The 20,282-nt window shown below is 40.6% G+C and overlaps 1 protein-coding gene across 3 annotated transcripts; it reads left to right on the top strand.

Annotated features, from left to right (window-relative positions):
* Nucleotides 1-143: 143 nt before the first annotated feature.
* On the top strand, nucleotides 144-19,152 carry IQCB1 (IQ motif containing B1). Of its 3 annotated transcripts, none has more exons than XM_071435271.1 (14): nucleotides 144-264; nucleotides 569-797; nucleotides 1,623-1,785; nucleotides 3,457-3,586; nucleotides 6,145-6,238; nucleotides 7,301-7,400; nucleotides 7,777-7,949; nucleotides 10,471-10,583; nucleotides 11,648-11,757; nucleotides 15,742-15,884; nucleotides 16,313-16,461; nucleotides 16,914-17,042; nucleotides 17,421-17,577; nucleotides 18,659-19,152. In XM_071435271.1, the coding sequence occupies exons 2-14, from the start codon at nucleotides 704-706 to the stop codon at nucleotides 18,886-18,888; spliced, it is 1,785 nt and encodes a 594-aa protein (XP_071291372.1). In that variant the 5' UTR covers nucleotides 144-264; nucleotides 569-703; the 3' UTR covers nucleotides 18,889-19,152. The 3 variants fall into 3 exon arrangements, with proteins under 3 accessions (XP_071291372.1, XP_071291371.1, XP_071291373.1); XM_071435270.1 differs by having other exon boundaries at nucleotides 161-421; XM_071435272.1 differs by lacking the exon at nucleotides 144-264 and having other exon boundaries at nucleotides 434-797.
* Nucleotides 19,153-20,282: the final 1,130 nt, after the last annotated feature.

Here is a 20,282-nt window from a genome sequence, read left to right as displayed (position 1 = left end):
GGGGCAGAGCCCCGCCTGCCCCGGGCCGGATTGGTCAGCGGGCGCGTCCCCGTGTAGATTTCCGCCAATGGGGTGGCGGAGGCGCCAGTCCGCACGCGGATATGCAAATACACCCTCCTCCCGCAGGGGAGAGCGCTGGTTGGCGGAGAGAGGCCGCGACCACACAGCTGTGAGGGGAGGGGGGCGTGGGGGAGTTGGAGACGGTGGGCTCGAAGTTCCAATCCCCCCTCCCTCCCCCCGCAGTGGGGGAGCCCCCGCGTGGCGGTGAGAGGGGCCGTGGGTGCGTGCGGGTCCCCTCAGAGCGCCCCGAGGGGCCCCGCGGCCTGGGGGCTGCGCGGTACCGGCGCCGCCGCTCCCGGGGACAGTGGCGCCGCTGGGAGAGGGCACCGCTCCCTCTGCCCTTTCCCCGGCCCTGGGTGAGGTGAGGCCGCTCCTGCTGCCCGCCCCGTGGGGCTGCGCTTAGGCTGCCCGGCCGGAGGTGCGCCCTGCCGGCAGAGCCGGTCTGGCGGCCCGCGGCCTCGGGAGGGAGCGCAAGTGGGGCTTCCTCCATGTTTGTTTCCTTTCTCAGGGGGAGTCCTGCAGCCCGAGGCTTCCAGCTGTGCTGCAGGAGCTGGGATGAAGTAGTGGCCTGAGGACCCCGCGCCTTAACATAAAAAGGAAAGACGGTGGAATCGATGGTGGTGTGCGCTCCTGGCTGTTCGCTATGGCAGCCACGGACCCCCAGGTCCTGGCCTTGGCTGCTCAGATCACTGAGAGCAGAGAACAGGACATCCCCCTGCTGCTGCTGAAGTTAAAGGGTAATTAGTGCCGTTCGTAAAATAAAATTATGAGCTGGTGAACTATGGCCAGTCATTCTTCCGTCAACCTCCTTAAATACAGAAAGTTTTTCTGAAACTCTGTAAGGAAGGTTGATACGGCAGCTTTTCCTGAGAGTGGCGTCTGACTTGGCAGAAATAAAGAGGAGGAGCTGAGGAGCAAATGGACAGAATTTTTTTCTGCTTTTCAGCTGTCATGCTGATAATGTGGGCCCTTTCCCTGCTGATACAGGCAAGGATCTTACACTTGGTCAAATCATTTCTCCCAGTGCTCTTTGGGCAGAGAGCGAGGGTGGTTGTCTATATTCATTTTTTAAATCTTAACACAGAAACAAGATCATATGTGTGATCTCCTGTGTGACTTCCCTGTCTTTCCTTCTGCTATACAGCCACTGCTCATAGGAATGGTTGAAACAAGTCAGGTCCTGTTCTAAATTGGGATGTAATTATAAGGAAGCTATATGTTTCCCAGTGGTTGTGGTTTTATCTAGCCTAGGAAATTCATACAAATGGTTCATATCCCAGATAATCTATGTTATGCTACTAAATATGTAGAGAGAAAATGGAAACCTAAGTTTAGCTACCCCTTCCCAATTGTCATATAATTTTTCAAATGAGTTGTAACTGTAGCAGCAGAAATTGCTGACAAAATATTTAATGGTGTTGTTAGCACTTTTACAATTACTTTAATCCTGGATCCTGGTTCTGTGTACATATACTCTTCTTACATTTTAGAAAAAGGAAAAAAAACCCTGCATATCGGAATCTTATGTTTCTTTTTGTCTCTCTCCCACTTTCTTCCCACAGGAATTTTAAGCAGTCCTTCCTTAGGATGTGAAGAATCAAATAAAATTAAGCAAGATATATACGATTATGGTCTTACTCAGTACTGCCTGCTGGTCCTTAAGCAAGACCACTCTCAGCTGCATGGAGCCTGGGCTACTGCTGCCCAGCTAGCAGAGATACTAAGGTAAAAAAAAAAAAAAGCTAAGAAGAGAGCTTCCAGTTTTCTTTCTGTCCTTTCATCTTGCTCTTTCTCTTTTCAAGCTGTAATACATTGGCTCCCATCCAGAACAAGGCTTGTTGTTCAGGAAAGGCCAGGGTTAAAGTGCAGGGAAGCAGTCAAGAGCAGAGGGGTCAGGCATAGCCTAATTGGTCCTGTTTAATTCATTTGCATTGTGTTTTATTGAGCTGGGGGAGCTATATGGTGGGAACAGGGTTTGTGTTGGCTTTACCTTTTTTTTGTGGACAGTACTCATTAGTGCAGCAGTTTTTATCCAGTGATTATATAATTTTGAATTGTAGCTATTTAAAAATTGTTATTTTGTTTGCTTAGATTTCATCTTGCAAAGATCTCCAACCTGATTGACTCCCTGCTTGGCCTGACTGTACTTAAATATTTATTTGATATACCAATTTGAAATATCTACTTACATTTTTAAATATAATAGATAACACAGTTCATACAGACTAGATAACCTGATGTAGGAATATTGTGAGAATGGCATTGTAAATAAGAAAACTTTAAACTCAAACCCCCAGCGATCCAATCTCAATTTTAAATGTCAGGAAAAATAATACATTTTAAATTTTCCTCAGGTTTAGTTTTGGCTTAACTAAGGAGTAAAATTCTAAGGCATGAAGTAATTATGTGACCATCTCTTATTTATGCCATATCTGCAGTATGAATTTTTAATGCAAGGAATTTCAGTAAGGGATGCAAGAGTTATCACCAGAGTAGTGTGATGCTTAAATCATCCCCTAAAAGCTGTTTCAGTTGCAGAGAATACTGAAATTTATTTTAGCTCTAAAAATGTCCTTTTGTAGCCAGATGATTCTCAGCTTCATGCCTAGAATTTGTTTTCCAAGGGCTTTGGTAGACAGCTTTATGTGTGTGCATTCCCAAAATGTTAATATAGCCTAGATAAGATATCAGAAAGCAAAATTCATAAAAAGTCAGGAAGACTCTTTTGTTGCACTGGTATCAGTACCAAGTGCAGAATTGAACCAACTTATCAGTTGTAAAACATGCAGTTTCTTGTAAAAAGTCTTCTAGAAACAACTGACGTATTGTGGTGAGTAAAATAAGAGAGCTGAGATCTGAGGAACTGATTTCTAGCCCACATGCCTTCCTCAGTTTGAGAAAAGTTGTAGCCAGGCTCGCTGAAGGTTTTGTGGTATATTTTTTGTACATATTTTTACTGACAAATTATTTTTACTGACAACTGTGCACATCATCGGGCTTCCTTTATCAGTTTTTTTTTCTACCTTTCTATTTTGCCTTTTTTTTTCTGCTTTATGACCATCAGAGCCCTTCCCTAGAATATAGAACGAGCTTGAACAGATTCTGTGAAGCTAAAGGAGAAAGTGTGTTGGATATGTTTTTAACTGAGAAATGCCATAATAAGTGGTAATATGGTCTCCAACCTGCGAGTGGTTGCTCTTCCTTGGAGGCAGCCACCTTGGAGCCAGTCACAGCAGTGAGCTGTTGTTCAGGGGGAATTGTTCCATGCCATTGAAGCATTTCTCTGATGACGTGACATTCATTCAAAGTTGTTCAAACAGGCCTTTGACTATTCAGGTTGACTTTTTTCCCTTTTTTCTTTCTTTTTTTGTTTTGTTTTGTTTTGCTCCGTTTCAGTCATTGTTGTGTAGGGCTAGAGGTGAAAGAAGATCCTGAGGAATTTTACAGGAAGTTTCTTCCTTCAGTTATAGACAGCCTGCTGGTTTTGGGGAAACGCTTGCAAGCACGATTTATCCGAGCAATCAAGGTATTTACGTTCCATGGCTAAAAGAGCAGAGAATGCCTGCAAACTTCTGCATATTGGATAAGTAGGATATTATTCTAGGGATATGGTATTAGGAAAATTTATTTTCTAGAAATTGCAGTGGTTTTTCTTATGCCTCCAAGCTCTGAAGCTGAAATCTGTAATTGTGCAGCATTTGCTCCATGACTTGTGCAAAGCCACTGCACAAAGCCCTACAAAAGACAGCATCCCAGTCACGGTAGTGTCTTAACTTTGCATATCATTAGCTCAGCCTTCATAATGACTTAGTTCTCACTCATTTTATTCAGCTATACAAAAAACGATTTAGGGAGCCCTAAGATTTTAAATCAGATTTGTTGAAGTTTGTTTTGTCATTCAATTTCTGCTGCATAATTGGCAAAAAAATTCCAAGAATGCTCACTATTTCTGAACTTGCAAATGGAGAATGCCAAAGGCAGACTTCATGAATTTATAGATCTAAACACTTTCTCACATTTTCCTCCTTTTTTGCAATGAAGAAGGCTTTTGCTCAGCGAGGTTCCCTCATGCTTCTGGAGTATTCTGAGTTCTAGAATCAGAAGGAAAAATACCCCCAACAAACAAAAACCCACAAGTAATTTAAATTTCCATCTTCATGGATTCTGACAGTTTCTTTTAATAACCCCACTTCTCCATACTATCTCATTTCTTGGCTCACTGGCTTCTAGCACTTAGCCAAAGTTTTCCTACAAAGTATTGTGATAGACACCACAGACAATCAATTCTCAGAAAGCATCAGTGCAATGACATAGTTTCTGTTAGTGGAGTACTTGAAAAGTGCATTTTGTGCTTGACAAGGAAGCTTCCTAAATGACATCCCAGAAGACTCTTATCCACAATATGTAATTTCTCCCATACTTTCTTATTATGTCTCAGCCTACATACTACTTGAGTCACGCTTGTGGGCAAAGATTTCTTTTGAATGCAAATGCAGTCTACATTATAATTAGTACTTTGGCTTTTAAACTTCATGGTCTCAGAGGTGACTGGGCACCCAGACTTGATGCTTGCTCAGTGGAATTTTGGAAATCCCACTCTACCAGTAGAGATTTTGCTACTCTCTTTTGCTTTGTGTACAAGTTTTTGAAGTCAAGTGAAGTAGTGAAACGGTTTTCAGAAAAAGACATGTTGCCAAAACACAGAACAGATAATATTACAGCTTAACATATTATTGTTATTTTGTATTGTTATTGTATTTCTCCTCGTCAGTCTGGACCAAATACAAAGTTAAAGCTTCACTGAGAGCCGTGGCTCCAGCTGGGATCTAGGACTAGGCTTCCCAGGGTTTCATTTGTGGAGGCTGAATTAATGTGGGATGTATGACCATGTGCTTTGTAGCAACATTTGTAAGCAGTGAAGTACTGTCAAAAACCCTTTTGCTGTTCCACACACTAAGATTCCAGATTTCCAGTAGTCTGTGGCTCACACTTGGAATACAGACTGGAATGTGCATCTGTATGTGCATTCAGGTGTTAAAACCTGAATTCCTGCTGGTCATAGGGGAGCACTGGAGCACCTCTGCAGTGAAGAAAGGCTGAGAGAGATGGGGTTGCTTAGTGTGGAGAAGTCTCTGAGGAGAACCTATATCACCTCCCAGTACCTAAAGGGGCTAGAAGAAAGATGAAGAGGAGCTTTTTACAAGGGCATGTAGTGACAGAATAAGGAGTGACACTGAAGCAGGGAGCTTCACACTGAAAGAGGGAGGTTTAAATTAGGGAAGAAATTCTCTGCTGTCAGGGTGGCAAAATACTGGGACAGGCTGTCTAGAGAAGCTGTGGCTGCTCCATCTGTGGAAGCATTTGAGGCCAGGTTCCATGAAGCTCTGAGAAATCTGGTCTACTGTTAAGTGTCCCAGTCCATGGCAGTGGGACTGGAACAAGATGGACTTTAGGTCCTTTCCTACCATTCTATGATTGATTCTATGTTTTTTTCCAGTCCAGTGCTATCACAGGCAAGCACATGATGTAGTCTGTTTGGCAAACAGATCAAATTTCAGCTTTGTAGAGGTTTGGTGTTTGCTCCCACACCTCCAGCTAGAAGGTGCTTCTGAAGCTTCACCATACCAGCTATCAGGAACCTTTTCCATTTTCACTGTGTCCTTGGCCACAATACCTTTTTTTATTTTCCCCCTCTTCTTTAAAGTAATATATTTCCCACTTAGTGCATTAAATCTGTGATGCATATTTGCTGAGCCATCATTTGTCTTATCTCTCCAATGCTATCAAATATTTTTGAGGCATAAACAAGATTTCTCTCCTGTTGTTGTGATTGTTTTTCCCAAATGCATACTTTTATTTTTTTAGTATCTTCAGAGCTTCTTGATTGATCTCTGACCTCAAAGGTCTCACAGGTGGGGGTGGTTTTTTTTTTTACTAGTTCCTACAGTTTCACCAACTTCATTTGGAAATTTGGTGGAGTTTGGTCTCCAAATTCCTGAGGCATACAAACCTTCCCAAGAGATCAAGATGAGGTCCTTAATGAAGATACATACACATGTTTTTACCTACTTCTCTCTTGTTTAGGATAAAGAAAAACAAGACTTTTTACACTGGTTCCAAATAGTAACTGATGCCATCTGCTGGCTGTTCGGTGGGCATATCCAACTAGCAGCACATGGTAAGGGAAATGTCAACCCACAGAACACCTGAACATTTATTTATGGCAACTAGGAGTTTCAAAATTCATTCTTAAGCTAATCTCCACCTAGTCTTCTAAACTTGAGTAGATGTTAAATCAGTCTTTTTAAGTAGTCAGCTCAACAGCAATATCTGAAATGGTAAATATCCACTAAAGGGAAATACTCAAGAGTTCCCCTTCTAGTCTTTCAGAGACAAACATTTAAAAGTGTCATCCTGTAATTTATCTTTGTAAGTCTATACCTTTTAAAAATCAGGTTGTTGGGATTTTTCTTTCCAATAAGAGACGATTGATATTTTCCTGTATCTAATTAAAATATGCAGAAATGTGACCAGAATACATTGTTAGCCCTTTAAGTAGATAGATTTGTAGACAGATTTCTGAAGTTTTTTACATGACAAGAAATTTTACAAATATCTAACAAATTTTACTATATATTTCTGACCAAAATAAGCTTTCATTTAAACTGATGTTAATCGCACTGATTCTGAAAAGCAGAATTTGGTTTTGTTTCTAGTATTGGACAAAAACCAGAAGGATCATAGGATATATATAACTAAAAACACAAATGGTCAGAAAAATTACTGAATACATAGCCAGTGATACACTGGGATAAAAAAGATGGTGCTTTAATGACATCAGTGTACTTGCATGAAAAAATCTGGGGTAACAAACTGTCAAGTTTGAGGTCCTTAACTTTTTCAGATTTTGTTTCCCCAGTGTTAATTTTACTGTTGTTGTAAGAAAAGGGCACTATTGTTACATAAAGAGGTTTAAAGCCTTCATTCCCTTGCAAATCAATGCCTGAGGGATGTCCAAAGGCAGAAAAAACAGGATTCACCATGTTTTATGGAGGTTGAAGTAGTTTAGTTATCTCAGTAAGTTTCAGTGTAAGAATTATAAATGAGGGAGTTTGTTCCAGAAACAGTGTCTGGGTTTACTTGCTATGACTTATGATGAAGTTTATTTGGTTTATGGTATTTTCAAGTCTGGTTCTGATTTCATGATTTCTTGTTTGCTTGTTTTTTGTTTTCTTTGCAGTATTACAAAATGATCGCTTCCTGCAGTTGTTAATAACAGATAATGTTGAAACAGCAATTGTCATGATGTCTGTATTACACAATATTTTGAGGATCGATAGGTTGGTTGTTTTTGTATTATTATTTTTCTTAATAATAAATATAAAAGGTAGCTCATTACTGCTTGGTAAAATAAAATCTTTTCATTTGCAAGCATTGTTGTGTTTTACTGTTTGGGGGTTTTTTCCCCCCTAGTCTTTGTAGTAGAAATTAAAAACATTAAAAAGCTGGAATTTTAATCTTCTTAAATTGAGGGAGTGGTAATGGATTGATTGAAACAGTAGTACTGTTTGGATCATATTCCTGGTCCAGCTAGTTGGGCATCTTGGCTTGCTGTATATAGCCTGACATAGCTAAATAAGTCACTGTTTAAAAGCTCATGTTTTTCAATTAACACTTCTGTCCCATTCCCCTTTTTTTTCTTTATTCTTTTTTAAGTTCTGTCTTGCTTCAAGTTGAAGAAGAGACCCTTCACTCTGTCTTGGATGAACTTGTTTATAAGCTGTCCTCTACCACCAATCCTGCTGTTGGAAGTGCTGCCACAAAACTGCTGTTATTAGTGGCAAAATCTTGCAAACAGCTTGTGCAGTTACTCACAGCTCGCTACAAAGGTTTGTAAACATGCATGGGACCAATCAATGAGCCTCCTCTTGCATTCCCTGTGGAAATAAAAAGACAGGGGTTTCCCTGTGGTTCAATAACCCTCCAGTACAGGTGGAAACTGCAATGCCACGTTGCTTTGTGGGTTTTTTCCCCTTCTATTCATTTTCATTGCAGTTGCAGGTACTGCACCTCTTTCTGTTCCCTAGATTTATTTTCTTCTGTGTACTGAGCACTCTGCATGTGGCAACCGGTCTTTTAAAGTTGTTGATTGTGATTTCCAGCCTGATGGGCTTTTGCTTCTTTCTGTTTCCCTGTGCAGGTTGGTTATTGAGGGATCCACTGGCAGGGTGCCTGTACTGCCACAGTCAGAGAGCCCTGTGTCACATCTGCCACAGTGCTAAGGCTCACTAATCCAGAGCATGAAAGTTTTACTTAGTGACCTGCTGACCCTGGCTGTTGCAAGTCTCCTCATCTGATGGGGGCTGTTTAGCTATCCAGGAGCTGGCTGTCTTTTGATATCCAAGTAATTGGAATGAGCTCTTTCCAAGAATTCAGGAGATTAATTTATCGTTTTGTCTCGATGCCTTCATATGATAAGGCTGAGTTTGTGTATAATTTGTTCTATGTTATTCATTCCTTAATGAGGTGTCCCATTTAATGTTGCTGTCTCTAGCATAGCAGGAAGCTCCAGGAAACTCCTTTGTACTCTATCATGCCTATGGAGACTAAGGAACAGGCATAATATCTGCCATGTCTTTTTATGTTCTGGATGTTATTGTGGGTCAAAACTTGTGAGCAGCCTCAGTCCTTAGAGGACAAAGACAGTAAAAAGAAGAAATGCAAGGCAAAATGTCCAATTCCCATTTTTTTCACTTGTGCTGACTACTTATTATAGAGTAACAGCTAGATAAATTTCTGGACCAGATGAACAGCTTTGCCACCCTTTTGCCTACAGAACTGAGAGGAGGGATTCCTTGTATTGTGGAATTAAGTATAGTGTGCCTAAGGCTGCTATCACATTGTGGATTCTTGGGAAGCTGCCTTGATGGTCTGATCATCCCAGCTGTAGAATTCTGGCTTGTTTGAAGTTGTGTAGATCTCCATCAAAGGATGCTTTATTTTGCTCTAGAATCACAGTATGCCACAGTCATTTAGAACTGTATACGTTTCCTCTTTCCACTAAGAAATGAAAAAAAAAATTGCTTTTTTTCTCTACCTTTTTTTTTTTTAAGTTAGAATCCTTCTGTTAGTTTTAATTTGGGCTTTGGAATCCTTTAGAGTCTTTGAGGAATAAAAGCAACAGAGAAAGCATTACAGCATTTCCACCATCTGGCCATCTCACTGAAGTCCCTTGGCTTCACAGTGGCAGTGTGAGGTGCTTTGGTGTGAGCTTTGCCAGTGAAGGCAGCCTGCTGGAGGTGAGGGCACCTCCAGGACCAGCACAGCCCCTGTGCCAGGTTCCCTGGAGGGCCTGGCCTTTTGTCCTGCATGGGTTGACACATCTGTGAGGCACACTGGAGGTACTCCCTGCCAGTAGCCAGAAGGAGCATATGGCTGTGTAGTCTGCACAGAGACTGGCAAGTGGTTGTGTGAGACCCACAGCACTTGTGTGAGGGAGCTCTCTTGTGTAGCCTGGCTCCCTGCTTTTGCAGGGCTCAGGCAGCCTTGGGATACCCATTTGGAGTCCTGCCTGTCTCTCCTGAAGTGTTTACCTGTTATTGTTTTTCTAAAATGGTGCACATGGTGCCACAGAGGTGCCATTTCTGTGTGCTCCAGATCCTGTAAGTACATGTGAGTGTTGTGTTGGAGTTGCCCAGTGTATGAATATGTTTATGGGCAATAATTTGAAGATGGGAAAGTTACTTGAATCTGCAGTTCTTCAGGAGGCAAACATGCACATACTTCCTGCCCTCCCTCCTCTTCCCTCCAACCCTCCAGCCCTTAGGCTCTGGGATTTGTCTGATACAAACATTTTACCACATGTTACTGTCTACTTGCATAGGGAGTGTGTGTGTGTTGTGGAGGGAGCACAAGGGTGCTTTTTAGCTACTGCAAACCCAAAAAGCTCTTTTGTCTCGTGGATTGGATGCACATGCACTCACAGTTAAATGATGCTGTGCAGACATCAAACAATTCCAGTTGGAAAGAAATAAATTTTATTATGAAAAATATGAAAATAGTGTTAACAACACCCAGCACTTATGTGGTGCTTTGAATTCTTTTTAGCACCTTACAATGACTTACTGATAAGGCACTGAAAGTAGATTGGTAATTTGGCCGTCAGTGATATAAACACAATACTGACTAGGACACAGAAAATCACTGGATAATACTTCTTTGTGATAGTTGGAGCACCAGACTTTCTTTGATAAGATTATGCATTGACATTCAAAGATGGCTGATGGTCTTCAGCTCTCACACTTCTTTGCACATAGAATCAGATTTAATTTGTTGGTTCACAGTTTGTTACTTTGAGAGCCTGAAAGGATAAATTCACGATACTGAATTAGCATCTTCTCTTTCTCTTAGGATTAAAAGGGCTTTTAAGTAAACAGTGGACTGGCAAAGGATTTGACAGGGAGGTCAATCAACTCTTGGACCTGATGTATTTGGAACAATCCAGTGGAAAAGGAGAAATGCAGGTGATTAAGTTTAATGTGACTTTCAGATGTGAAATCCTATTTACATGTCATTTGTGTATGTTTAGAACAGATTTACTATATCACTTTGTAGAAACTTTTCAAACCTGTGTTATTATTTCACTATGTTAATTAATTTTTAATTGCATTTTTGAAATTATTTTATTGTAGTTTTTTAAAACATCAAGAAATTGCTCAGCCATTAAAATTATGGGACTGTGACTCAAGAGATTGGCTTTGTGTGCAGATTCACCATAGGTTTCAATACAACCATGGGGGAAAATAATTAATTTTTTTGCTAATTATCAGATTAAAATAACTGAATCTGCTTTTCTCACATCGGTGTTACAAATTTAGATCTCTGAATTCTAGGCAGCATTTACATAGAACTAAGTCATATACAGAAAATGTGCAGTAAGAACACCACCTGGACTGTGTTCCCAGTGAAAGAAACAATGTGTGTTTCAGGAGCATCTTAAAAAAAATTGCATGCAGGTTTCTCAGAGACAATACTTCAATGAAAATCAGTTATGTTTGCAGAGACCTGCTTTCATCTTCAACAGAGCAGGGTGTTTTTTGATGCAGTTTTTTTGTGGTTTTTTATGAAAAATCCATTTAAGAATAGAATAGATTTTTTCATGTTTGCATTTCAGTGACTTCTGATCATCCTGCAAATCTAACATTTTTCCTGCTGCTCTTTCTTCAAAGTTGTCTTTCTGTCCTCTCTAGTGTAGGTATTTTGATTGAATCACCATTTGAAATACCAAGTGCTTCAGGTGTTTTAAGTACAAATTTCTCATTTTGATTTTATATATATATATATATATATATATTTGTGCTGTAGATTCATTTGTCTATCACAGACAGCATCAATACAGGTGGTCAGATTCGCTGCTTTTGGGGCAAGTATGGAGTTCATGATAAGAACTGTCTCATAAAACCTTAAATTCTCCCATTTGATGCATTTGGGAACTGATTGGGTTTGGCCAATGTTGCCAATTATGCAAGCAGTAATAGTGGTTTTATATGCATAGACAATATTCTACCAACTGTTTTATTAATTTCAGAAGCGGCATGAAGCAGCTTGTGTAATCCAGGCAGCGTGGTGGGGATTTCAGACAAGGAAAAGGCTAAAAAAGCTACCCCTAGCAGTGGTGACTTTACAGAGAAGCTTCAGGTAAACAGTATGACTTTGTGAAAAACAGTAAAGAACAGGATCTAGTACGAAGGTTTGAGTTGGGCTGGGTTTTCTCAAGTCACAAAGGAAGTGGAAGAATTCAGATCATCTAATTCAGTGTCCTGTTTGAAGTAGGCCCTGCCTCAAAATGGGATCTGGGTGCTCAGGGCCACATCCAGTTTTAGAGGTCTCCAAGGATGCAGATCCTACCATCTCACTTGTTCCCTTTCCTTGTGCTGGATGATTTGCCTTGTGAAGAATTCTTCCATTACAGGCAGTGGGAATTTCTTTGTTGCACTCTTTATCACTACCTCTTGTCCTTTTTCTGAGCACCTCCATGAGTCTGGCTGTGTCTGCTTTCTAACACTTCTTTAGGTAATGAGAGACAGGTTTGCCTTCCTTTAGGCTAAGCACACCTTGCCTGTCCTTATACATCCCACATTCCATGGCCCTGATTGTCTCTGTTTGGACGGTCTCTATCCCTCCCATTGCACTAAACAGCACTAGAAGATGATGTGCTGGTGGTAGGACAGATAACTGGTTAACAGTTAACTTGACACAAAGTTGCTCTGTAAATTACATTGGCGCTACGGTGGAGCTTGCACATGCCAGAGTGCTGCAGAAACCAAGGCCCATAGTGCTTGGCCCATAGTGCCAGTGTAGTGCTTGCAAGACCGTGTTCTTCATTAATTTTTAAATCTTTGGCTCTCAGAAGTAGAGTTACTTCAGTGACCTAGAAATAGTATCCTCTGCCTTGGAGCAGCAGAGAAGAAGGAAGCTATGTAAATAATGCTTGTCTCACTTGAATAACACTGCAGCAGTAATGTTAGCATGTGTTAGGCTAACTGTTTTGAGAAATTTAGTTTGAATTTAACATGGGTTAAGGAATTAAAATCAACTGTAGACTCCACAGCAAGTTTTTTCAAACTTTTTTTGCCCATTGATAATTACTGTGTCAAAAGTAGATCTTATAAATCACTGTCAAATCACATTGCATTGTGACCAAAGTAATACAAAGCAAACAACTATGCTTTATTGTCTAGACTAGCCTTAAGAGGATATTGGACTATCTAAGGTGTAGTTTTTAAATTCTGAAAGATTTGCAGGGGCAAGCAGTGTGTCTGTTGAGGGCCACTGGTCACTGCACTTTTGTGATGGAGTCAGACATCCTTGTCACTCCCTTTTACTCCACCATGCACTTGAAGCCAATATTCCCTCGTAAGGCACCTTGCAAGCGTGCAAGCTAAACTTATAGCCCAGAAATTTTGGATGGTGGGCTAAGATGTAACATGGAAAAGCAGCAGGGAAAGGATGGTGAGACTATCAGCCATCACCAAGCTGCTTGACTCCCTTGTGTCATATTTTCAATATTGTAAGCATTAGGGTGTGCCTTTTAAGTAGCCCTCAAGTAATTTAAATGGACTTTTGAAAGGTGTTTGTTTAATATTGAGAGGAATGGAAACTTATTAATGTCCTTACAGCTGTGTGTGTGCATGGCTCACTCAGTCCCAGTGTACTGAGCAAATACAGTAACTGTACCGTGCCAGTGTTGGTTTTCTTCTATCTACCTCAAAACATTACACTGAAAAATAGTGTTGGGAATCCTGTAAACATGACTTTAGAAGAGCCTTTAAGAGTACTTTTTAATTTTTAGCAGTCAGGTCCTGGTTATGTTCACAGATTTATTTTAGAACAAGTGTGGTTAAATAGTGGCAAGATTGAAACTCCAAACTTTGCTCACCTGCAGCTGCAGAGGAAGATCTTAAACTCTTAAGGTTATAAACTTTTGAAACTGGTTTCAGAAATATCTCCTCAGTGAATGTTAAAGCCTGTGGTCTCTCCTTGAAGCTAGTTCACTATTACATAGCTAATTGTAGGACATTTTAAATGGCAATATTTTTTATTAATAATACATCAAAAATGAAACCATTTTACATTTCTAAAGAGATGACCAGAGGGAGGCTTCTTTGTGCCATGAACTGCAGAAGGAAGCTTGGATCTTACTCTGTGTATGTTTTACTTTAGTTCAGAGGCAGTTCCCTATCACAGTGTGGTCTTGTGCAAGCAAATATATCTTATCATTGGGAGAAACAGAGGACAAATGTGTTTTGCAGACTACATAGGAAAGAATCAGTATTAAAGAATCATTTAAATACCTGACAGACACTCTTGGTTTCACAGATGTGCATCTGAGAAGTTCATGAAACATTTTTGTAGTTTTCAACCTAGTGAAGCTGATAAAAATTGATGGGCAAAATATTAAAAGTTTTATCAAGAAAATGTGAACAATTGTCCTGTTTGATTCTGTGACTTCATTTGTCTTAAAAATATAATATTTGGACTAAAATATTAATTACCTAAATTAAAAATGTAAAAATTTACAGCTCTAATTTGTAGAAATGTGTGGGCTGAAAACCTTTAGTTTCCTTGAAACCATTCTGATATAATCACATGTATCATGATCTGTCTCAGTAGGTCGGTGTGTGGGCACACCTCAAGTCTGCATTACAGTTGTAAAAGGATTATGGTCTGTCAGATTGTGACAGAGGCTTTTTTATCTGTTGAGGTCAGATCTTTAAATCCAGAGCATCTCTTTCACACAACAGTTTCCATCCCAATTTCTCCCAGTTTTAGAGACTAAAGAGAAGGTATGGTTGGTGGGAAAATTATGGTTCAATTTATACTAGTGATGGGAAACACAGATAGCTCATTAGTACTGTGAGTCTAAAGGTATGTGCCATGCAGCAATAGCAAAATTACCTGGACATTAGGTCTAGTCTGTGGACATTTTCCTCCTCTGGCATGCCTTATACCTCTGCTCTGTCCATTGGTTGGTTTTCTTCCCGGATGCTTAAAGCACTTCTTTCATTGTCCCCAGAAAAGGGCTAGAGGAGAGCAGAAACCTGGGCTGTGGACCCAGTGAGGGTACTCAGGTCCTGAGTGGGGAAGTGATTTTGCTGCAGCAGGAGCAGAGAAATCCCATTGTTACCTTGTTGTGGGGTAAAGTTGTACATTCTACATTCTCAAGTCTTAAGCTGCTAGGTTGGGTCCATTGGGATGAGAAGGAGCGGTGAAGGGAGGGGGAGCTTTAGCTCACACCTCCTCATAATTCACTGAGACCATGGCCTAGTGGTCTCAGTAATTATTAGTATCTATACATCAGTATATTAGGTATTTTATGTTAGTCTCTATATTGATGTGTTGCTGTGTATTTCATTGATGTACATGTTGTTAGTAGCTTCAACACTCCAGGGCCAGTTACAGAGTTTTCAACTGTCTCATCTGTGAAACTTGTGCTGCAGGTTTTCCAGCGCACAGCAGGGCAACACCCTAACATCAAATCTAGAAAAGATCAGGAAGAATTTGCAAGAAAATTCTTTATTATATTTATTATATATTTAAAATTCTAGTGTTCTCTAACAAAGTTGATGGACCAAATGTGTCAGTCTGTATTTCTGGAGAAAAAAAATCCCTCCAAAATTAAGAAGTGAGGCTTGGCAGCCAATATCCTGATCTCCTTTTGCAGTCAGTACAAAAATAATTGTTTGTGTTGTGGGAAGCATGTGCCATGCATGCTGATGGATGGACTAGAAAAGGTGGGTACTGGAGCAGATGGCTAATGCTGCTTTACCTCTTCAGCAGATGATGGAATCAAAATTGTTGTTCCAGTTCATTCTGGCTGTGAATGTCCCACATGAAGCATCATTCCCTTCAGAGCCTTTAGAACTTTATCCTTAGTAAAGATTTACACTCTGATTTTGTAGAGTGGTTCAGAGTTTTTCGTGGCTATAGATAGTGTGGTAATGTGTTAGTTTGCAGAAGACTTCTCATTGCTTGGTGTCATTCTGCAGCCAACAGCTGGCATAGCAGATTGTTTTGTGGATTTTCTTTCTCAGTGCTGCACCACTTAACACAAAGAAAAGGAGATGTACTTTAAAGAAATGTACAACTTTAGGTAATTGTTAATGTACTTGTGTATTGCAGAGCTAAACGGGAACAGGAGCTGCAGCATTTAACAAAACAGAAGGAAGATGAAGCTCTAAAACTGCAAATGCAACTTCAGAGACAGAGGGCCATGAGACTCTTCCATGAACGACAGCTGGCCTTACTGGAAGTTGTCCATGCCAGTATGATTTATATTAAACTATAGCAGAAGATTAAAGTGTCTGGGTGTCCTTAGGAACAATTTCCCCAAATCTGTTTCCCAATCTTGCATGTCTATTTGCACTGTAGTCTTACTGTCTCTTCTCCTGACCCAATTATCTGAAAGAGAATGTGCTAATTCCCCCAGGGCTCAGTAACTACTGATCAAGATCTGGTGCCTTAAAAATGGTGCAGGAGAAAGGGAGAGAGAGTTTTCTTGTGTTACAAAGCTCCATTGCAGCTATGATCTGCAAGACCTGACCCACAGCCAGGACACCTTGGGGAAAGAGGGGCTTTTAACTGAGAGCACCCAAGTTTTTTTGGTGCTCTCTAGCTTGAGGATTAACAATGTAAATTGTTAAGAGAACATAACCCGCAGTCTTCTAACTGTGGATTTTTGTTACCTTTGTAGGTCAGTTGAATAAATACATGCAGGAAATGGAGGAGAAATCAGCATTAACTATCCAGAGATTCTGGCGAGGGTATAGAGCAAGAAGAATTTTTCATCAGCAGAAACAGTCTCTTAAGGAGTATAAGGCAGCTGTCATCATTCAAAGAGCAGTAAGTATTTATACTTTGGTCTAACAGTAGATAGGACTGAGCAGATTGTTGTGAAGCCTCATAAAACTGTTTATTTTCTTACTGTTAATGTAGCCATAATTTATTAAAAAATTACTCGGGTGTGATAGTCTAGAGCCACAAGTTGCTTTAAAGGGTTAAAGCTTGTATAGGCTACAAAGCCGAATACAGTCTTGCAACTAAAATATAAAAGCTGCTTCTTTGAAACCCAGGATTGGAATGTCACCATACTACAGATGAGTTACTAACTTATTATGAGTGTTGTTACTATTTAGTGTTCATGCTGACCTTGTATGTTGTCTTTTCAACATCATGGCTGCATTTAGGCTTTAACAGATGCAGTACTGAAACACTTTCACTGATTGTTTATAAACAAAACAGGAAGACAAATTTCCTCTCTGTGATTGTTATATTCTCATATGTTCCTTACAAAGGCTTGTAAATTCTTGGAGAAACGAAAGAGGAGGAGACCTCTCTCTCCTTGGAAAGAACCCAAGGGACTGACTGATGAGCAGAGACTGGCTTTGCAGCAGAAGGTGGATGACTACATCAAATTGCATCCGGTCTGTTTCTTAGTCATTTCATAATTTGCATTAATGATGCAACATAAAATACTGTAGGGATGAAATATATTCATCTTCATAAATTATGATCAAGATAATCCATTTGAGGTATGTATGTATTAACCCTGCTTGTTTGGCAGCAAGGCACTAGGATACTGGGGATTTTAACCATTAATCTAATAAAAAGTGTCAAAGCAAACTGTAATTGGAAAATTTATATACATGATGATGGATAATTTTGAAGAGAGTTGCAGAGGAAGCAAAATTACAAAGTTAACAATTAGGAACAGCATTTGCATTCCTTGTTTAGGCATTATTCTACCCCCAGAAGTTTTAAAATAACCAGCTCCTAATGGTAACAAACTTATTTTCCTCCAGGCTTCCCAAATGTCAGAAGAAAGGAGTAAAGAATTGCATGTGCAGGCTCAGGCAAAGCTGGCACAGTTCCTGTTGAGGAACAGGCTGGATCAGAGAGCGGCGCAGCGGAGAGAGGCTTTGCTGGCTCAGGTCAACACCGATGTGGAGCTGCTAATGAGTATGTGACTGCTCTGCTCATGGCTTTGATTACCATTTGGATGAAACCAATTTAGAGGGAAAATTAGAGTGAGCAGTGGTAAAGCCTCATTTCAAAACTGAAATATCTTTCTTTCTTTGCCATGTGCCTTGTCTTGAGATCCAGGCTTTGTTAGAGATTATCCAAGTGCTGCTGTAGGTTCAAGATAAACACCTGTTTTTCAAGGAGCATCTTATTCTTCTGCTGGAAGTCTCTGTCTGATATGTTCACAAGAAAAGCAATAGCCCTGTAACAGGCATTAGAATTTCTTAAAAAGGGGGTCTCACACAACCTATTCACCCACATTTGTTTTGCTTTGGTTTGTTTTCTCATGTTGTGAGTAAGCTGCTGGTTAAAACACTCTCACCCCTTCTAGATGACAAGGGAAATCTTTGAGCTGCAATTTCCATGTTTTCATTTTCTCTGGCCTGGCTTTGAGTGAAACAGAATTCACCACTGTGCTATCTTAATTCCAGACAAGTGGCTTCATGAAAAAGCAAGAGTAGCAAACTGCAGCCACCAGAGAGCACCCAAGCTGGGCAGAATTCAGCAACTTACTGAATTCCATTAGTCTGTCACGTGCTGTGTCACTGCAGCTCATCATTCCCTGAGCAGGCAAATCAGCAACACACTTACACTGTACTGGGTCCCCCAAGCAGGGAAACCACAAGGCTGCTGCACCAGAGCAGTGGAAACACCAAGCTGATGTCACCCTGCACCAGGAGCACTGATCCACAGTAGTGACCAGGAGATCCTCTGAAATTATACTTCTACAAGAAGTCATTTTGGTGGATACCACCACTGCACCTGAAAGAAGTAGTCCATGTTTCCCCTTTCTTCTTTCTACCCCATTATGTATTTCTTTTGTCAGATTAGCCTTTATTTGGATTGCCACTCCAATCAGATTTATGATTTATCAGGTAGTCATGAAATTGCAATGCCAGCACAAAGAAAGGAGTGGCCTAGGACAGTGAGAAGTGGGAGGGTAGTGTTCTTTTTTTTTTTTTTAATACTTATAAAACCACAAACAAAATACAGAAAACTCTTCTTCCTGTTCTTGCAGATGCTCCAGGTTTAGCAGAGACCACAGAAAAAGATTTTGGTGCCTTTATGAGTCGATCAATCCCTGTAGCTACCAAGGCAAGACAAGCCCACAACACTATGCTAAGATACACTCGTTGGCCATGGTGGAAGAAGCTTGGAGATGAGTTTATGGAGGATGATGCAATTCCTGATGATGCTATAAACACAGAACTGGAAACTCTGTTTATTGGAGGAAGGAAATCCTTTTAGGTAACAAGCAGAAGAATTTAATATTCAACGAGACTCATATCTAGCACTATGCACTCACTTGTGTATTTTTAAGGAAGGAAAACATTTGAAAAAGACTGAAAAAGACCAAAGCCTTATTTTAGCACATTTTACTTAATAAGAATCCCTTCCTGTACATCAAGAGTTGGATCCTATTGATTGTGCTGTTGCAAATAGGATTTAAATACTGTAATTTTAAATGAACATATTTTGTAATTTGTATCACTTTAAAAGTAAGTTCATAACCTTTGGCTTTTCAGTTACTGATGTGTCTGAAACAAGAATTTGAGATTGTGCTAATGCCATAGCTACCTGTGCTATTTTTTAGGTGTGAAAGGACAGAGTCTTAAAAATTAGATCTTGCCTCACTGCAAAGGAGGAAAAAGTGCAGGGGTTTCTGCTGGTTGTATGTGGGCAGCAGTTTTGGTTCAGCATGTTTGTTTTCCATTCTCTCTGGAAGGCTTTGAGTTTTAATTTTAGTGGAGATGAATGGAAAACAAATAAATAGAAACAGTGGGCGGAAGACCAAGCCCATTCAGATACAGCTGATACATGGAAATTAATAACTGGATGGCTGCCAGGAGGAAGAGCTGTGCTCTGTGTCAACTTTTTTCACAGAACTGTGATTTGGAATGCAGTGAATTGGCTCACAATTCCTTTCTTGGACAGTTAATTAATGGAACAATCCATTAAGTATTTTCTAGGGCACTTGCAGGTGTCTGTTGAGCTGCACAGTTCTGCTGTGTTAGTTTTGAGCCATGCCCATAACAAGATAGGTACCCTACAACTACAAGAGCAGAGGGTGCAGTCACCAAGTGCTCCAGGGGATGGAAGATATCCCTCAACAGCCAAGCTCTGGCACTGGAAATGGCCCAGCATCTCTGGATGAACTGCAGCAAGCCAGCTTTTCCCTTCTAAATGCCTGAGTCCTCTGTGCACATCATCGTCCCCTTGGCCATGCAGCCTCTGGCCCAAACTATTTTGATGCAGAAACCTCTGCTCTTACATTTATTCCTAATCACCCTTATTCTAACAGGTCCTTGGTGCAGGGAGATGGTCACAAAAGGGCTTTGCCGAAAGGCAGAGCAAGCCAGAAAGGGGCCACATTCTGGGATGGAGCTGGGAGATGTTCTTGGATGCCAATTACTGTGGCCAGTTCAGAGCCTGGGCCCAGTAAAAGAGATTCCCAACCTCCTCTGATGCCCTGCTTGGCTCACAGTAGGAGGGATTTGGTGTAGTTTGACTCCTTCTCTTTTCAAATCTTCCTGCACCGCATGCTGGACAAGTTACTGGCATTTTATTTCATTGCAGCCCCTTCTGGAATAAAATACTCTTGTCTTAATAATGGGAACAGATATTGACAGCTGAACAGAAGT

The sequence above is a fragment of the Agelaius tricolor genome, unplaced genomic scaffold, assembly GCF_023055355.1.
Source record: "Agelaius tricolor isolate 1412-34295 unplaced genomic scaffold, bAgeTri1.0.p SCAF_10, whole genome shotgun sequence".
In the NCBI taxonomy this organism is placed as follows: Eukaryota; Metazoa; Chordata; class Aves; order Passeriformes; family Icteridae; genus Agelaius; species Agelaius tricolor.
This window is presented reverse-complemented; position numbering and strand designations above follow the sequence as displayed.